The sequence below is a fragment of the Physella acuta genome, unplaced genomic scaffold (genome assembly GCF_028476545.2).
Source record: "Physella acuta isolate Inbredline_101_S28 unplaced genomic scaffold, ASM2847654v3 ptg000098l, whole genome shotgun sequence".
Taxonomy (NCBI): domain Eukaryota; kingdom Metazoa; phylum Mollusca; class Gastropoda; family Physidae; genus Physella; species Physella acuta.
In genome coordinates, this window is record NW_026731618.1 from 537,501 (window position 1) to 557,609 (window position 20,109).

General features: G+C 40.4%; 2 protein-coding genes across 5 annotated transcripts in view; both read right to left on the bottom strand.

Annotated features, from left to right (window-relative positions):
• The window catches only part of LOC131930392 (neuronal calcium sensor 1), a 50,154-nt gene extending 42,562 nt beyond the window's left edge, over nt 1–7,592 (bottom strand). Inside the window, exon 1 of one of the 4 annotated variants that reach the window (XM_059286873.1) lies at nt 7,533–7,592. Coding sequence is in view for 1 of the 4 variants with exons in the window: in XM_059286857.1 (XP_059142840.1) it covers nt 4,568–4,631 (64 nt within the window). In the remaining 3 variants the exon portion in view is untranslated. Of the gene's footprint in view, nt 1–2,681; nt 2,802–4,567; nt 5,358–6,570; nt 6,712–7,532 lie in introns of those variants that run through there. The other 3 variants (XM_059286865.1, XM_059286881.1, XM_059286857.1) reach the window with 3 other exon arrangements.
• Nucleotides 7,593–10,019: 2,427 nt separating this feature from the next.
• LOC131930443 (uncharacterized) lies at nt 10,020–19,839 on the bottom strand. The gene is made up of 5 exons (XM_059286938.1): nt 19,731–19,839; nt 18,535–18,584; nt 17,359–17,413; nt 16,013–16,089; nt 10,020–11,485 (listed from the first exon to the last, which is right to left on the bottom strand). Exons 2-5 carry the CDS (start codon nt 18,580–18,582, stop codon nt 10,733–10,735), a joined length of 933 nt encoding a protein of 310 aa, XP_059142921.1. The 5' UTR covers nt 18,583–18,584; nt 19,731–19,839; the 3' UTR covers nt 10,020–10,732.
• Between the last annotated feature and the right edge of the window lie 270 nt (nt 19,840–20,109).

Here is a 20,109-nt window from a genome sequence, read left to right on the forward strand (position 1 = left end):
TGGTTGGTTTTGCGTTTGTATTTGGTTTGTTTTCGTTTGTTTTTTCGTTTGTGTTTTTTTCTTTGGGTTTGTGGTTGGTTTTGCATTTGGATTTGGTTTGTTTTCGTTTGCTTTTTCGTTTTTTTTTCTTTGTGTTCGTATTGGTGTTTGTGGTTGTGGTTGGGTTAGTTGTTAGGTTTTTGTTTTCGTTTGTATTTGTAATTGTGTTAGCGTTATGTTTGCGTTTTGTTGTTTTGGTTTTGGTTTGGGTGTGCAATGCCGGGTTTATGATGATTACTAAACACACAGGTAATGGTCTTTAACAGAAAGGTTTTTCACAGAAGCCAGAGCAGGGCCTGGCCGGGACGGCTAGTATATATATATAATTACTAGCTGTATGTTATTACTTCGCTATGATGTAAAATAAATTGAAAGTAGCACTCTGAAGAAATAAGAAAAAACACACAATGAAGGGCGACAAACAAAAATTGTATCAATCTAAAAAATAAAATATACACACACTACAACCAAAAACAATGAACGTATCACAATCTGTTTTGTAATTCTTGTAAAAAAAATTTCTTACATAATAATTCCTGAGAAATTATTTAAGACAAGTGAAATAGGGGAAATAATCACTCTCTAAATATAAATATGTATATATCTACAAATTTAATTATAAATGTCAAAACAAATAAATAATTACTTTAGAATATAATAAAATTGTTTAACACTATTCGTGTTTACAAAATGTTTTTGTCTATAATCAGAATTTAATATATTGTCATCATAAATGCTAAAGTATTACAGCATAATGAAAGTTTTTAAAATCAGAGTTGGTATAAAAACCACACTTTTCAATGTAAAGTAAAAAACGGTCGGAATAACAGCCTACATTTAACAAAACATTTGTCATTTAGTTCAGATCATATATTTTTAACTAACTATTGCTTCTTTTTGTTCTTTAAAGATCATTTTTAACATGGTGATAGGTATGGGTTAGATCACTGTATTGATCACACACCTTTTTACTGGTAATTACAAAAACAATATTTACAGAGTTTTACGTTTACAAAGCTAATTTTCTGGCGGCATGTTACTTTGGTACATCATTACGCGTTTTTCTACATGTACTTAACAGATCAGTTCAGGGTGGGTTGGGGGGGGGGGGTCAACTTCATTCACCACTGTCCGGTCACATTAGGTCAATTATCCAACCCAGTGTATACCTAGGTGTGACATTAATGTCGCTCTACACAATTGCGGTGGTGGGGTGTGTGTGTGTTGGGGGGGGGGTGGAGATAACCAACTCAGAGTAAACATAGTAAACATAGTTTTTAGATGACTGTTCTAAACATACATATATATTACACAAATATATATTACACAAATACATATTACAGAAATAGGGAGGGGGGTTGTAACTGTTTCATATAATTTATAATCGTAATCACTATCGTCCAAACTGTAAGAATACTACTACTTCATCGTGATGACGTTTTTGACTTTGTCAAAATTTCCCCACCACTACGCAGTTTGCTCATAAGTAAATTTAAATAGAGGTGCCACATCAGTTGTATTTGTTTCTGTATTGTAATTTTTTCAAAAATTAATCACACGATTCAAACTGTATATATAAAGTATATATAAAGTAATTATGTGTGAAGTTTTATGTATAACATTTTCTAATTCAATTATTCGTAAGAAAATACATTATACAGTTGCCTTAAACTTAACACCCCTCTTGCCAAGTGGTACTACCGTAAAGGTTTTTTAAACATTGCAATGCATCCTAATGGTTATTTTTAGAATGGCAAACTGATGCAGCTGTTAATACTTTTTGTAAACGTAGACACTACTAGACTAGTACAAAAATGCTTAATTGCTGCATGAAAAGAAAGCTTGTGATTTACATAAATGTGCCGACCAAAAATATTTTTTAACAAATATCATTGTTTAAAACTTAGAGTTTAAAAAGTTTCAAAAAGGCGCCACTTTGCTGAAAATTGCCAGAGGGGGAGCGGCCGCTCCCCCTGCTCCCCCCCTGCATACGCTACTGTGTGTATGTGTATATGCGTGAGTGTGTGCGTTCGTGCGTGCGTGTGTATGTGTGTGTGTATATGTGTGTGTGTAATATTAAAGCCAAGTAGTGACTCCTGAAATGTACTATGCTATTACAGCTAACAATGTGACATTGTTTACCAGCACTTAAAGCAACGATTCTAACACAGAGAATCACGAAATGGTTCTGTCTCCACAAATATTCTCTCAAACCCGGGCCTTCAAGTGCTGTTAAACGGGGAAAAAAATCAAGAACAGAAAATTAACTTTCGAATTACTTCTTTCATCTAAGGAAGATTCCTATTGGTCCGTCCTTGATGTGGTGAACTGGGGAAGATAACTCTAGTCTATTTGTCTCTAGGCCTTCTCTGACCTAATTATGACACTCCTCTGTTGCCATCTGATTTTAAGAAAATTCGATATCGTTAACCAAATGGTTTTTTTCCCTATCCGTCAATCATTATTAAAGTAGCTGTAAATACGCCTATATATATATATATATATATATATATATATATATATATATATATATATATATATATATATATATATATATATTTCCACTTTCTCCAACACCTAAGAAGACAAAGTGCCTATACCAGTGCATGACACACTACCTAGCAGCTTAATATTATAGATACCTGTGTAACACGTGTACCGCCATGCAGACTTCTACCAATCAGAATACGTGAACACACAACGTCTAGATAGAAGCTGTCGGCATTGGGACTTGATTCATGGCCTGTAGGGTTGGGTTCGGGGTCCAAATGTAGGGTTGGGGTCGGGGTCCAAATGTAGGGTTGGGTTCGGGATCGAAAGGTACGGTCTAGATGAAGTCTTGTCTAATTTAAGGACGAGCGGCTTTATCTGCTAGTTTACAGAGGTTAGTGGAGGTACTGGGGTAAAACCTGCTTTTAATCTCTACAATACGCAAGCTATTTTTGCTAATAACATGCCTGTAAGTTGTTTGTGAGTTGTTTGTGAGTTGTTGTTTGTGAGTTGTTTGTGAGTTGTTTGTGAGTTGTTTGTGAGTTGTTTGTGAGTTGTTTGTGAGTTGTTTGTGAGTTGTGAGTTGTTTGTGAGTTGTTTGTGAGTTGAAAAGTTGAACAGGTAAGAGAATTATAAACTGTAATAAATGAAATAAACCTGAATGTATATTTTTTTCATCGATCCATCTGTGAGTAAAACGCTACCACCATCCTCCCCTGTTAGACAGACTCACCAACACAACGAGAGACAAACTTTGAGGACTCAAACAGCACGAGCCTGGCGCGAGGGTCTCACTTTATCGCCCTCTAGCGGCGGAAGCTGACCTTTACACTCATGCCCGCCATTACACAAACTACCAAACTAAACCTAACTACCAAACAAACAACTACAAAACCCAACCAAAAGCTAACAACTAAACAACTAAACATGACCTAACTGCCCCCTACTTCCTACTACAAGTATTGGAAGAGATACAGTACAATTCAGTATGACATGTTACGCGCCATATGGGCCGCTAAATCAGATGAACTTCGGTGTTAACTTTCCTGATTGTCCCCAGCTATCCCGCATTATCTGCCCGAGGCTTTCGACTTTTCGGTTCAGCAACCATAAGCTTAACCTACCCGGCCCCGCCGCCCTCACCTGAGTACCTGACAAAACCTAATTAACAAATGTTCTACCTGACAAAACCTAATTAACAAATGTTCTACCTGACAAAACCTAATTAACAAATGTTCTACCTGACAAAACCTAATTAACAAATGTTCTACCTGACAAAACCTAATTAACAAATGTTCTACCTGACAAAACCTAATTAACAAATGTTCTACCTGACAAAACCTAATTAACAAATGTTCTACCTGACAAAACCTAATTAACAAATGTTCTACCTGACAAAACCTAATTAACAAATGTTCTACCTGACAAAACCTAATTAACAAATGTTCTACCTGACAAAACCTAATTAACAAATGTTCTACCTGACAAAACCTAATTAACAAATGTTCTACCTGACAAAACCTAATTAACAAATGTACTACCTGACAAAACCTAATTAACAAATGTTCTACCTGACAAAACCTAATTAACAAATGTTCTACCTGACAAAACCTAATTAACAAATGTACTACCTGACAAAACCTAATTAACAAATGTTCTACCTGACAAAACCTAATTAACAAATGTACTACCTGACGAAACCTAATTAACAAATGTTCTACCTGACAAAAAAGTTTTTTTTTTACTGTCGTCAGACATGTCCTCTATGGTGACCGTATAATTATTCACCCCGACTAGAGCCTAACCTTGGCCGTGAGTACTTACAGTACGTGCACGCACCCCCCCCCCACGAATAGAGCCTGACCTTGACCGTGACAATGGTTGTCTCCCCCCCCCCCCCCCGAATAGAACTGGATCTTGACCGTAACAATGGTTGTCTCCCCCCCCCCCCCACGACTAGAGCCTGACCTTGACCGTGACAATGGTTGTCTACCCCCCCCCCCCCGACTAGAGCCTGACCTTGACCGTGAGTACTTACAGTACGTGCAGGCCTGCAGCTCCTGCAGCTGGTCCTCTGAGAGCCGGGAGCTCCTGATGCCCATCCTGCAGGCCCTGGCTCAGCTTCCGGAAGTCCACCTAGTTTCACTTTCTCACCACTTCCGTGAATGACATGTGAACCCTAGTTTCACTTTCTCACCACTTCCGTGAATGTCCTGCCGTCATGTGAACCCTAGTTTCACTTTCTCACCACTTCCGTCAATCTCCTCCCGTCATGTGAAGCCAGCACACATCGCTGACTGGTAGTTTCTCTCAGAGAACTTGGAGCCACGGGTCCTCTCCCCTAGTGATGATTAGATGCTTAACTCCCCTGTATTCTAACCTAGTGCTGTCAACAACAAGTGGCCTTCAGACTGTCTGTTTGGCCGTAACAAGTCTGTCTGAGAATCCTCTAACTAAAGTCTGTGAATCCTAAAGTCTGTCTTGTAAGAAAATGGTCCACCAACTTGCCTTATGGTTGTGTCAATCCGTTAACGCGAGAGAAAAAGTTCAATAAAATATCACAGTCGAATAACTAAGCACAAATTGAATGCCACTACAGTTTGAGAAAGCATACTGAATGCCACTACACAAGTGCACCAAATGCCACTACACAAGTACACCAAATGCCACTACACAAGTGCACCAAATGCCACTAAACAAGTGCACCTAATGCCACTAAACAAGTGCACCAAATGCCACTAAACAAGTGCACCAAATGCCACTAAACAAGTGCACCAAATGCCACTAAACAAGTGCACCTAAAACAACTTCCGCTTGTGAAACGCGAGGTCCCCTAGCAAAGGGCGGGCAGCAAGAATTCTGTGATTAGTGCGTGGCCTCGCTTGTACTGACGTCATTGTTTGCGGCCATTGTTGGCTCCATTAGTGGGAGGCTGGCAGACAGACAGGGGCAGGGGAGGGGAGCAGGGCTGACAGGGGAACAGTGGAGGGGGTGGTCGGTGTTGTGTTGGACACGGGGGGGGGGGCTTGGCTAGACTGGGCGGTAGAAAACCATCATACACCACCTTAAACCACACCACCCCACCCCGCCACACCCCACCACACACTACCTTACACCACCCCACACCATCACACCCCGCCATAAAGAGACAATCTCAGGCCCTCTCTTCTCCCATCTATAATTGGAAAAACCCACCCCTGACCACCAAATGTCGAAAAATAACCACCCTCTACATATACTAAATCTTATTACAACTCGCAATACCACTCTGCCACCTCATCACCAACACTTTAATAAGGGACATCAACTCTTGTGTTAACTTTTGATGACGTTTTTTTTTCAAAGTCTTCATTAGTCAAGGTAGGTAATTCATCTTAATATTTTCCAGAAAAATGTATATGGTTTTACCTCCCTTAGATCACAGACATTTTTGTTCAGGTGGGGGGGGGGAGGCGGACACTAGTAAGAGTATATATTTTCTATAAAAATTCTAATACATTCGGGGGAGGGGGGGGGAATGATGCCTGGAAGAAACGCTGCCAGTGGAGAGATGACCAAAATCAAACACTGCCGGCTGGAGAGTTTTCTTTGAGGACAAAGTTTATGGAAGCAAGTCCAAAAATATAAGCTGGCTGAAGTGGGACGGCAAGTATGGTGTTTAACATGTTGACAGGTGTTACTTAAATGTCTTAGAGGAAATCCCCTCTAATATAATAATTGATGACAAGAAAAAGATGATGACCTACTCGGTGATCAACACACATGTAAGCCTAAATGATATATATGTGTGTATATATATATGTGTGTGTGTGTGTGTGTGTGTGTGTGTGTGTGTGTGTGTGTGTGTGTGTGTGTGTGTGTGTGTGTGTGTGTGTGTGTGTGTGTGTGTGTGTGTGTGTGTGTGTGTGTGTGTGTGTGTGTGTGTGTGTGTGTGTGTGTGCGCGCGCGCGCGCACAGCACAACTACATACCCCATATTAAAACTTATTCCCATACAACCATACGACCATATGTAACTGAACGTAAGAAAATCTGACATCACCTGCAACGTATTATGTAACACCTGCAGATTGTGATTGGTTTTTTAAGTCATACGTGATGGCTGGCTGCTGTCAATCGTTTCACTCCAATGACATACGTGGTTCCATACAGGTTCCATACAGGTTCTTCACAGGTTCCTTACAGGTTCTTCACAGGTTCTATACAGGTTCCATACAGGTTCTTCCATACAGGTTCCATCTAGGTTCCACGGGTTACGTAACAGGAAGTTTGATCACGTGATATTAGGTAGAGAAGTAGATAGTTTTAACCAATCAAATTGTCGGCTAGATTTTAGGATCAGGGGACGTTTGAAAAAGTTTTTGCTGTGTACACACTCTCTGTACAGGGAGGTAATCTAACCTGCACTGGACTCGATTCACCTGCACGGTACTTACGGCAGATTTTACAGACAGTACGGTATTTTGGGCAGAAACTGATGACGTCAGGTGAATATTGTTTACCTGATCCTTCCCAGGTCAAACCGGTGAACAACATATGAAGACATCATACTGCGTTATATTTCAATTGAATTTATTAGCACGGGGCAAATACGTGACAGAAGTCAACATATGTATACACGTACGAATGAATGTCTGTGTGAATATATATATATATATATATATATATATATATATATATATATATATATATATATATATATATATATATATATATATATATATATATACCTTTGATCAACACTTAAGCTCCGTGGCAGTAGAGTGCATGTATACAACTTCTACTATTCTCGTGACTGCAGTGTTTCTTCCAGACTTTTTTCTCCGGGGGGGCACTTGAAATTTTCGGGGGGGGGGGGGGGGTAGACTTTCGTCGGGGGGGGGGGGGGGGCGGACACTGTTAAAAGCATATATTTTCTATATAAATTATATCAATTTCATTTCGTTCGGGGGCGGTAAAAAAAATTTCGGAGGGGCTTTGTGGAAGAAACTCTGCTTTACTGACCTGTAGAAAACAAAAAAACAACGTCAGGTTTGTGTAAGATCTCTATCTCTCAAGGTTTACACTGGTGACATTCTAATGTAGGTCACAGTTTTACTTCCTGGTTCCACCACTTGAATCTTAATGACCTGCGCATGCGTGAATGGTCCAATATACGCCTCGATAGACCTGTGGTTTGAATACACAAATTAGACGCAATATTAGCCAAGTGTATGTAGGCATACTCGCTGCCCTGGTGTTTGATGTTGGGTTCAAACTTCAATGTTGCTTGACATTTTCGTTTCTTAAAAATTAAGTAAAGGTCGTAGCTATTTTTAGAGTTCCTTTAACTCTTTGACCTAGTTTCTGCTACAAGGGAAACACGAGCCATGATAAAGTTCTTTAAGGTATTTGCTGAAAGAAATGTTTGGATAAAACAAACATAGTAATGATGTTTACTCAAACGGTGCTTTTTAGACGGGCCTGAATCTTATTAACGAGGGCCTGACTAGTTAAAGAGAGGGACTGACTAATTAAAGAGGGACTGACTAGTTAAAGAGAGGGACTGACTAATTAAAGAGGGACTGACTAATTAAAGAGGGCCTGACTAGTCAAAGAGAGGGACTGACTAATTAAAGAGGGACTGACTAATTAAAGAGGGACTGAATAATTAAAGAGGACATGACTCTAATTAAAGAGGGACTGACTAGTCAAAGAGAGGGACTGAATAATTAAAGAGGGACTGACTAATTAAAGAGGGACTGACTAATTAAAGAGGGACTGACTAATTAAAGAGGGACTGACTAATTAAAGAGGGACTGACTAATTAAAGAGGGACTGACTAATTAAAGAGGGACTGACTAATTAAAGAGGGACTGACTAATTAAAGAGGGACTGACTAATTAAAGAGGGACTGACTAATTAAAGAGGGCCTGACTAGTCAAAGAGAGGGACTGACTAATTAAAGAGGGACTGACTAATTAAAGAGGGACTGACTAATTAAAGAGGGACTGAATAATTAAAGAGGACATGACTCTAATTAAAGAGGGACTGACTAGTCAAAGAGAGGGACTGAATAATTAAAGAGGGACTGACTAATTAAAGAGGGACTGACTAATTAAAGAGGGACTGACTAATTAAAGAGGGACTGACTAATTAAAGAGGGACTGACTAATTAAAGAGGGACTGACTAATTAAAGAGGGACTGACTAATTAAAGAGGGACTGACTAATTAAAGAGGGACTGACTAATTAAAGAGGGACTGACTAATTAAAGAGGGACTGACTAATTAAAGAGGGACTGACTAATTAAAGAGGGACTGACTAATTAAAGAGGGACTGACTAATTAAAGAGGGACTGACTAATTAAAGAGGGACTAACTAATTAAAGAGGGCCTGACTAGTTAAAGAGAGGGACTGACTAATTAATGAGGGCCTGACTAGTTAAAGAGAGGGACTGACTAATTAATGAGGACCTGACTCTACTTAATGAAGGTCTAATTAAAGAGGATATAGCAGCGACCTACATTTCGTCCATACATGAAGTTATGCTTGTTTAGATCATGCCGCAAACATTGATCTATTTTAGTTACTATAGCAACAGTTGTTGGGGTTTTTTTTATATGCGAATTAAAAGCTAAAAGTCAGTCGAAATAATCTTTCGATGGTTGATAAATTATTTTGGGCTTAAAATGACTTCAATTTATGATCTAAGGAAATTCGTGTTTCTGTTAACGAACCTTTTATTCAAGGGACGTTTCAGTTAACGAACGGTTCGTTGAATAATATTTGAATAATGAGCAAGACGCATTAGGTTTTCAGGCTTTATGTGAGAGGGGAGGGGGCAGGTTAAGTTATAAAAGCAATTTATAAAAAAATCTAATAACAATCTTTTATGTGATAATACACGGAGTGGTCTAGCGGTAGAGAGCTGGATAGCTAACCCGTAAGTCTCGAGTTCGAATCCGGGTTCAAGTCTGTAGACCGTCCCTGAGTCCACCCAACTCTGATGGGTACTTAACTCATGTTAGGGAAAGTAAAGGCGGCTGGGCATAGTGCTGACCACACTATCTCTTCATATGCCGAGGTCACAGAAACAAATAGTGAACTCTACTTCACTTGCCCTATAGACCGTCAGGTTTGAAAAGGGAACTTTACTTTTTACACTAAATAGGAGAAATAAATAATTTTGTTTAAATATCTAACAGCGAACTACCATAAAAACTAAAAAAAAAGCGGGGCCTTCTATCTTACGTATTGAAGCGACCCGTGTTTTTATTTTTATTTTTTAAAATTTAGTAGTTCATTATTATATAATTTAAAGAAAATCATTTTTTTAATTTAATAAAAATTAATTAAGCATCTAATTAAGTAGAAATTGAGGTCAGATTTCATTGTTATTGGGTCTTTACCCATGTGCTAATTTCAGAGAAATTGGTCGGTTAGAAGTGGTTGCAATTTCGCTCGCCAGTTTCGATCCATGACAACAGAGAAAACCAAGTACGAGGAAGCAATTTAAATAAGAGCGTGTTATAAAAACTTGCAATAACAAAACAATTTCTACATTGTTTATTTTTACATGGAGTGTCAATGTCAATTGTTGAATTTTATATCGGGAATTCCCGCACGAGTATAAGTGTTTCCCGTTCTTTCACATTTTTATTAAAGGCGCATTTTCCCGTCAAGTTGAACAACACAAGCACGACACGGGGCGATTTTATTTCAACACGCTGCTGTAAAACAACTTGATCTAAAACTACACTAAACGTCTAACAGAAGTGGCCATTGTCAGTGGCCATAGTGCTGTCAGTGGCCGTAGTAAAGCTTACATCTGATTACATCTGATTACATCTGACTGCCTACGAAATGATTCCAGCTCTCAGGGTGGGTCTCACACGTTGCCACCAACAGCCCACCAACAGCCCCACCAACAGCCCACCCATAGAGACAAAGTTTGTAAACAAACACTGGCGCATGTAGTTTCCCCTTAGGATTCCCTCCCCTGTATCTCAGCCAAATGATTTTCTCGCCCACCTGTTTGACCAGTGGACCAGCACCTGTTTGACCAGTGGACATGGACACGGGTCTCCCAGCAACAGCCAATCAGATACGGTTCCAGCGTCGCTTATGGAAGTCCTGTAAGGGACTGAATGTTATCTGCCCCTGATGACGCTACTTAAAGATGTCAATGGCGAACTTGAGTTTGAATGTCTTCCCCTGATGGCGCTACTTAAAGATGTCAATGGCGAACTTGAGTTTGAATGTCTTCCCCTGCACGCAGTAACCTTTCTTCTTCAGGTCTGGCACTGAGGCGTTCCCGACCATCCAAACTTTGTCTTTGAAGAAATCCCCGCTCACTTTCCCGATGACCCAGTCCACCAAGTTCCCCGAGCGGTCGGTCACGCTGACCTTACACTCAAACCTGCCCGACTTGGTCAGGTGATCGTTGCCGGAGGGATGGGTTGACTCGCCGGAGATCTTGATGAACATCAGCCCGTCCTTGGTGAAGTCGGCGGCCCCCAGCAGCTTGTAGTTGAGCTCGCCGATGTGGTAGGAATAGCTGGACACGTGACCCTGGGTCTTGATCAGGTTGTCCACGCTGTTGATGTCCCACTCGAAGCTGTGCTTGACCCGCGTGTCGTGCTGGGGACTAGCGGGGTCAGGGGTCGAGCCGGCCCCGCCCTCTTTCTTCAGGTTCAAGACGTCACGCCTGACCTGCAGCACGTGCTGACCCAGGTGGTCGGAAGTTTCCAGAAACTGTTTCTTGAGATTCTCCACGGTCTCCTGCAGGACGGTGGAGGACTCGACCACCGAGCGCTGGACGTTGATGCTCATGGTCTTCAGGTGCTCCATGGAGTCAGTCAGACGCCGGATCTCACCCAGAATGGCCTGCTGACTCAGGTGGAAGTCCTTGGCCATGCGGTCCTGCGTCTCCTCGATGTGCTGCAGGCGCTGGTTCAAATCCTCGTCGGCCACATCCTGGGGACAGGCAGATTACCTTCAGTGGTCAACAAATGTTTCAACAGCTAGTTCAGATATATTCTAATAACTAAAGCTAGTTTAGATATATTCTAATAACTAAAGCTAGTTCAGATATATTCTAATAAATAAAGCTAGTTCAGATATATTCTAATAACTAAAGCTAGTTTAGATATATTCTAATAACTAAAGCTAGTTCAGATATATTCTAATAAATAAAGCTAGTTCAGATATATTCTAATAACTAAAGCTAGTTCAGATATATTCTAATAACTAAAGGTAGTTCAGATATATTCTAATAACTAAAGGTAGTTCAGATATATTCTAATAACTAAAGCGAGTTCAGATATATTCTAATAACTAAAGCTAGTTCAGATATATTCTAATAACTAAAGCTAGTTTAGATATATTCTAATAACTAAAGCTAGTTCAGATATATTCTAATAACTAAAGCTAGTTCAGATATATTCTAATAACTAAAGCTAGTTCAGATATATTCTAATAACTAAAGCTAGTTTAGATATATTCTAATAACTATAGCTAGTTCAGATATATTCTAATAACTAAAGCTAGTTCAGATATATTCTAATAAGTAAAGCTAGTTTAGATATATTCTAATAACTAAAGCTAGTTCAGATATATTCTAATAAGTAAAGCTAGTTCAGATATATTCTAATAAGTAAAGCTAGTTCAGATATATTCTAATAACTAAAGCTAGTTCAGATATTCTTCAAAAAGCCTAACCACTATAATTGCGAACTTGTCATTGTATATATATATATATATATATATATATATATATATATATATATATATATATATATATATATATATATATATATATATATATATATATATATATGTAAGCCCTGCTAGGGTGGGGGGGGGGGATACCTTAAAATCTACTCTACCCTTCCCTAGGCTTATCTACTACTACTGTCCGGTCAGTGCAAGCCTGGATAAACCCAGACTGGTTAATAACCTAACCTTAGTCTAAATTAAAAACAAAAAAACTTTAAACAATAATATAAAATTTATTTAACAAAATAATAAATATGGAACCAAAAGTTATTATAAAAAAACTAGAATCTAGATCAAACAGAACACTGGAGACATACAAAACAGAAACAGAACTCAACGTAACAAAACACCCAATTTCGGACCACCGTCGTTACCATACACCATATAAAGGTGTCACAGAAACTCTTTAACACACAGGCCTCGACATTCCAGCAGAACGTCCCTCCCTGTCGACACCCCACATTCACGAACAAAGAACCCAATACTACGAACAAAGAAACCAAAGCTACGCACAAGAAAATAGTCCCTAATACAACAATAACTTACATTCAGGACATAAAGCAAAGTGGAGCAACAATTCAAAACAAAGTTTGCATAACTAATAACATTAAAATATAAACAAGACACAATAACCAGGCTACAAACCATTGTAAAATCGAAATCATATCAGCGCCATAATAGCGGACTACTTAACTAAAAACCACAACAATCCTCAAAGGAACATAAAAAGCGACATTCGCCTTCTTAGTTACAAATAATTATAATAACAGATAAACACACTCCAGCCGCTCACATACACGCCCCTTAAAGCTTGCGGTCACCGCAAGCTAAAGAACTTGAACAAAAATCAGCCCACAGGGCATAATCATAAATGTTACAAAAATACAAAAACTTTGCAATCACAATTTTGCAAAAGAACTTGCAAAAAAATCAGCCCACAGGGCACAATCATAAATTTTACAAAAAACAAAATTTTGCAAAAAAATCAGACGATGTGGCTGCAGCAGCCGGCGGTACAACTTTGACCGGCCTTGGGGAGGGCGGTTGAGCCTTGGGAGGCACATATCTCCTAATCTGTGTACTGGCCACCCGGCGGGTGCCAGAAGGGCCATCTTTCTTTTTAATGGCGTAACACCCGCCGGTGATCGGAGGTAATTCGACCACGACATAAACTGTCGGGCCGTCCAGGTCTGCTATTTTGCTTCTGCCAAGTGGGGGCTGTCTCAGAAGGACCAGGTCGCCTATGGCCAGTTCAGCTACAGGTGCCTTTTTGACCTGTTTGTCCTTCTTGCTTGACTCTGTCTGGGGGCATGCCCCAGAACCACCACCTGGTGCCTTAATTAAGGATGGGTTAGGTGGAACCATTGCCTCTAGTTCCTCAGATTGGTCCACCTTTACACTGGTTATGCTGGCGCGTAGGCAGGATGTTGGGCCTGATACCACTGACGGATCTGGGTGAAAAGGTTGGTCTAATGGCTGTACCACTTTGTCGTCCTTCATTCTGGGGTCTCCTTCCGTCGCCTGAATGGTTGGTACACCCTTGGCAGGCACCAGAGTCCTTTCGCGGGGGCGGAGGACCTTGTCCCCTCGCCATACCTTCGGTGTCACTTGATTCCCTTTGGGCACATATTTCTTTGCCATATGGCAATGACGGGCGAGGTGACCCCTCTGGTGACAGTTATAGCAGCCCTTTGATTGGACCTCCGTGCGCTTGCGAGGTGCTTGGCGCACATTGGAAAATTTGGGGTCCCGCGTAAAGTGCTTCAGCAGAGCAGCAAGCTGCTCGGTGAGCCTGTTGACTTTGTCCTCCAGCTTGGACCTGAACGAACATTTTTCAATGGGCCTGGCATTTATTGCTGCCACGTAGGCAGGTTCAGCAAGAGGGTCCTCGTCTCCAGACCATCGAATGGCCGCATCACGTATGGCCAGGAAGGGGATCTTGGGGTCCCGGAAAATCAGCTCGTGCAGATGGCGTCTGACTGAGGCCTGGCTCAGGTTTTCCACGAACTGGTCTCGAAGAAACCCTGCATCAGTCTGTGGGACCTGCAGGGCACTCTGCCTCGTAACCAGGGTCTTGAAGGCCCTGTGCAGTCGGTGCGAGTAGGCCCTCACCGACTCGTGTTGGCCCTGTACAACCATCTGAAACTGGGCCATGAGCTGCGGTACTCTCCTCTTCTCGCCGTACACCTCTCTGAGCAGCCTGAGGGTGGCTTCTGGGTCATGCTGCAGGTCATCACCCCTGCAGCTCAGCTCCTCTCTCACCGCTTCCCCCAGGTACTGCCAGAGGAGGTCCTTCCTCTCTTCTACTGAGAGGTTTCCCCTGGCCCTCCAGAGGGACTGGACCTCTTTGATGAACCGGTCCACCTCATAGCCATGGCTGTCCCCATGGAACCTCCGGATTAGGATCTCCCTGGGTGGAACGATGATGATGGTTGGTGCCACCTCCGCCATCTCGTCCGAATGGGGTGTTTTAACAACAAACGGTTCCTACACTAAACAAAAACTAAACACATATGGTTCCAAAAAGGGCCTATCAAAAACAAAAAATTTATCTAAGCTACACCTAGCCCTATCAAAAAAACAAAAATTTAACTAGACTAAAGCACTGACCCCACTCGTGCTACCAATTTGTAAGCCCTGCTAGGGGGGGGGGGGGGGATACCTTAAAATCTACTCTACCCTTCCCTAGGCTTATCTACTACTACTGTCCGGTCAGTGCAAGCCTGGATAAACCCAGACTGGTTAATAACCTAACCTTAGTCTAAATTAAAAACAAAAAAACTTTAAACAATAATATAAAATTTATTTAACAAAATAATAAATATGGAACCAAAAGTTATTATAAAAAAACTAGAATCTAGATCAAACAGAACACTAGAGACATACAAAACAGAAACAGAACTCAACGTAACAAAACACCCAATTTCGGACCACCGTCGTTACCATACACCATATAAAGGTGTCACAGAAACTCTTTAACACACAGGCCTCGACATTCCAGCAGAACGTCCCTCCCTGTCGACACCCCACATTCACGAACAAAGAACCCAATACTACGAACAAAGAAACCAAAGCTACGCACAAGAAAATAGTCCCTAATACAACAATAACTTACATTCAGGACATAAAGCAAAGTGGAGCAACAATTCAAAACAAAGTTTGCATAACTAATAACATTAAAATATAAACAAGACACAATAACCAGGCTACAAACCATTGTAAAATCGAAATCATATCAGCGCCATAATAGCGGACTACTTAACTAAAAACCACAACAATCCTCAAAGGAACATAAAAAGCGACATTCGCCTTCTTAGTTACAAATAATTATAATAACAGATAAACACACTCCAGCCGCTCACATATATATATGGAAACCTTAATTTCGACGTTCATTGGTGGGGAGGGGGGTTCACCACCGCTGCTACAAATTAAAAATGTGCAACATTGTAATGTGATTTTAAAAACCTTGACCAATTAAATTTTTAAATGTGCTGCTAAATTCACGAACAAGTCTATCCAGCCGACCCCATCAAGAGCCGGGAGAAAACGTTTAATGAAGCGTGGGACTAAACATTTTCTTAGAATAGTTTCTTTTCTTGGTAGGTTTCAAGTGGTTACACAATTACTACTCATCTTAGTTAATTAATTAACAGCGCCAATTTTAGTTTCAGGGGCGGGAATGATTGAACTGTATCTATGATAGTTTCAGGGGCGACTACTCACCTTCGGGTACACTAACTTATCATAATGACTGTCGTCATCCGGACAAGACACTCGCTCATACTTGTGGTTGTCTTCCCCTGCGGGTGGAAGACATTTGTTACAAGGGGACAGCACTGAAGGACACTGTAGGGGACATCACTTTGGCATTTATTTAAGTACACTGTAGTGGAATCACTTTATCGTGACATTTATTAAAGTACTAGGCATGCTGCCCAGCTTCGCTTAGGCTTTCGAAAACACTGAGAATTTGAATGCTTAATTAATTCGCCCATATAAGGCGCCGGTCAATCGAGGTCAGTTTTGACCCCCTCATCGTAGACTTTTCGGCCAACCGGCCCCCGTGTTCTGTCGCCCCTATCGGGCACCCGACAACTTAGCTTTATATATTATAGAGATTAGCAAATTGCATAGATAAACAAAGATTTTTTAAAAGTAATTAAGGCCTGAAATACTTTAGTATAGAAATGTATTATTTGAATAGATTCTAGATCTAGGTAGGGTCTACATCTGTGTAAGTCTAGTTTTTTCCGTAGATCTAGATAATCTAGATCTAGATCTAGAATCTCTAGATCTAGATGATCTAGAATATCTAGATGATCTAGAATATCTAGATCTAGAATCTCTAGATCTAGAATCCAAATAGATAAAATAATTTTTTAAAGTTTAGGCCGAGAAAATCATATTGTATACATTTCATTGCGTACATAGCTCTAAATCATATTTGAATGAATTAGTTTATTTCTTTTTATTCTAAACTCGGAAGATGACGTCATCAGTTTCGTGCTCTTTTTTTTTAGTGTAAACAATAAGCGACGTAATTGTTAAATGCGTTCTTGTCCCAAGTTTAAACACTTTTCCGGTTGCATAATTAAAATTGTTTTTCTACATTCGAATACGCCTTTATTTTTTATTCTTCTTCTTTAGATAAAATTGTGGTTATACATTTAAAACATCTAACATATTATTTTCAACAAAAGTCCGTATAAAGTTCTTCATATATCGCTGCAGTTTCTGATGTGATGTCCGGCGAAAATATTTTGCGGACAAAGAGAGAGAGAGGTGCGCACAGGGTCTTTTATATATTAGGATATTGAAACACACGATAACAAATTTAAAGAAAAACACTCAAGAATGACAACAAAACTGTTATATCAATAAAAAGCTTCAGTCAGTATAGAAATCAAACACATATATATATATATATATATATATATATATAGTTATATATATATATATATATATATATATATATATATATATATATATATATATATATATATATATAACTATATAAATATATATAGTTCTGCACCCACGCAAGTATGGAGTGCATCTAAACTACCTACTGTCTATGGGCTCTGGAGGAAGTGGCGCCTCTTTTCTTGTTGGTCTGTTGCCTGGCTGGAGGAGAAAGTCAAAATACGCTTTCTGTTTTCTGTACACATGGGCAGACATTAGACAGACATCAGACAGACATTAGACAGACACCAGACAGACATTAGACAGACACTAGACAGACATTAGACAGACATCAGACAGACATCAGACAGACATCAGACAGACATCAGACAAACATCAGACAGACATTAAACAGACATTAGACAGACATTAGACAGACATCAGACAGACATCAGACAGACATCAGACAGACATCAGACAGACATCAGACAGACATTAAACAGACATTAGACAGACATTAGACAGACATCAGACAGACATCAGACAGACATCAGACAGACATCAGATAGACATCAAACAGACATCAGACAGACATTAGACAGACATCAGACAGACATCAGACAGACATCAGACAGACATCAGACAGACATCAGACAGACATCAGACAGACATCAGACAGACATCAGACAGACATCAAACAGACATCAGACAGACATTAAACAGACATTAGACAGACATTAGACAGACATCAGACAGACATTAGGCGGCCATTAGACAGACATTTGACAGACATTAGACAGACATTTGACAGACATCAGACAGACATCAGACAGACATCAGACAGACATCAGACAGACATTAAACAGACATTAGACAGACATTAGAGAGACATCAGACAGACATCAGACAGACATCAGACAGACATCAGACAGACATCAGATAGACATCAAACAGACATCAGACAGACATTAGACAGACATCAGACAGACATCAGACAGACATCAGACAGACATCAGACAGACATCAGACAGACATCAGACAGACATCAGACAGACATCAGACAGACATCAAACAGACATCAGACAGACATTAAACAGACATTAGACAGACATTAGACAGACATCAGACAGACATTAGGCGGCCATTAGACAGACATTTGACAGACATTAGACAGACATTTGACAGACATTTGACAGACATTAGACAGACATTAGACAGACATTAGACAGACATTAGACAGACATTAGACAGACATCAGACAGACATTAGACTGTCACAAAAAAGAGAAAAGATCACAGCCTTTAAAGACAAACATGCCATAGATGGAAGAAACCATCTCTCACCGGAGTACTGGCCGTGATGTCTTTAGGTACCGGCAGAGGTCGCTCCATGTCTGGTAGGGGAAAGAAAGTTGGTTCACTCAAGTGTGTGTCAGTGACTGTGTGTGGGTGTGAGTGTGTATACATGTGTGTGTGTTGGTTTTAGGGGTTACACTCTGAGGAATGTCTGAGACGATATGCAAATTAAACCATACAGTCGATTACGTCACAGGACTGCCAGTCATAAAATATGACGTCACAGCTATTGAACACTACATCAATAATTTAAAATATAAATATGTCACAGAGCTACACTAGCAGGCTACACACTACGCGACAACACACTGGCACACAGCACACAGCTACACACCATACAGATACACACAAATACACACAACCACACCACACAGCTACACACCACACAACTTCACACCACACATTTACACACAGGTACACATAGATACACACAACCACACAGCTACACACCACACAACTACACACCACACAACTATACATCACATAACTACACACCACACAGCTGCAAACCACACAACTACACACAGATACACATAGATACACATAGATACACACAACCACACACCACACAACTACACACAACTACACATCACACAACTACACACAACTACACACCACACAACTACAAACCACACAACTACACACAACTACACACCACACAACTACACACAACTACACACCACACAACTACACACCACACAACTACACACAACTACACACCACTCAACTACACACAACTACACACCACACAACTACACACGACACAACTACACACAGATACACACAACCACACAACTACACAACTACACACAACTACACACCACACAACTACACACCACACAACTACACATCACACAACTACACACAGCTACACACCACACAACTACACACCACACAACTACACACCACACAACTCTACACAACCACACACCACACAACTACACACAACTACACACCACACAGCTACACACCACACAACTACACACCACACAACTACACACCACACAACTACACACCACACAACTACACACCACACAGCTACACACAACTACACACCACACAACTACACACCGCACAACTACACACCACACAACTACACACCACACAACTACACACCACACAACTACACACCACACAACTACACATCACACAACTACACACCACGTCACAGCACACTGCCAGACCTGATTGCCTGAAATCACCTGTCAACAAACAGGTTTTCACACAGTGGGGCGGCTATTTTAAACACTCCAGCACTCCAACACGTCACGATACTGCACGATACGCCTGCCACTTAGGCGACCGTCTCCCACCCGCCACAAACCTTGAACACACCAAGCAAAACAAACATTTGAACACGGTGCTAATCAAGAGCAAAAACCAAAAGCACGCGAGAAGGAAAAGTTACACAATAGAAAACAACAGTTGCCCATAACAGTTGCCCACTTTTCGTCTGATGTAAGCAAAAATCTTTCTTATCAGCACACACCAATCTCATGTGATTTGTTTACATACTCTCATCAAACGGCTTCAATCTCATGTGATTTGTTTACATACTCTCAT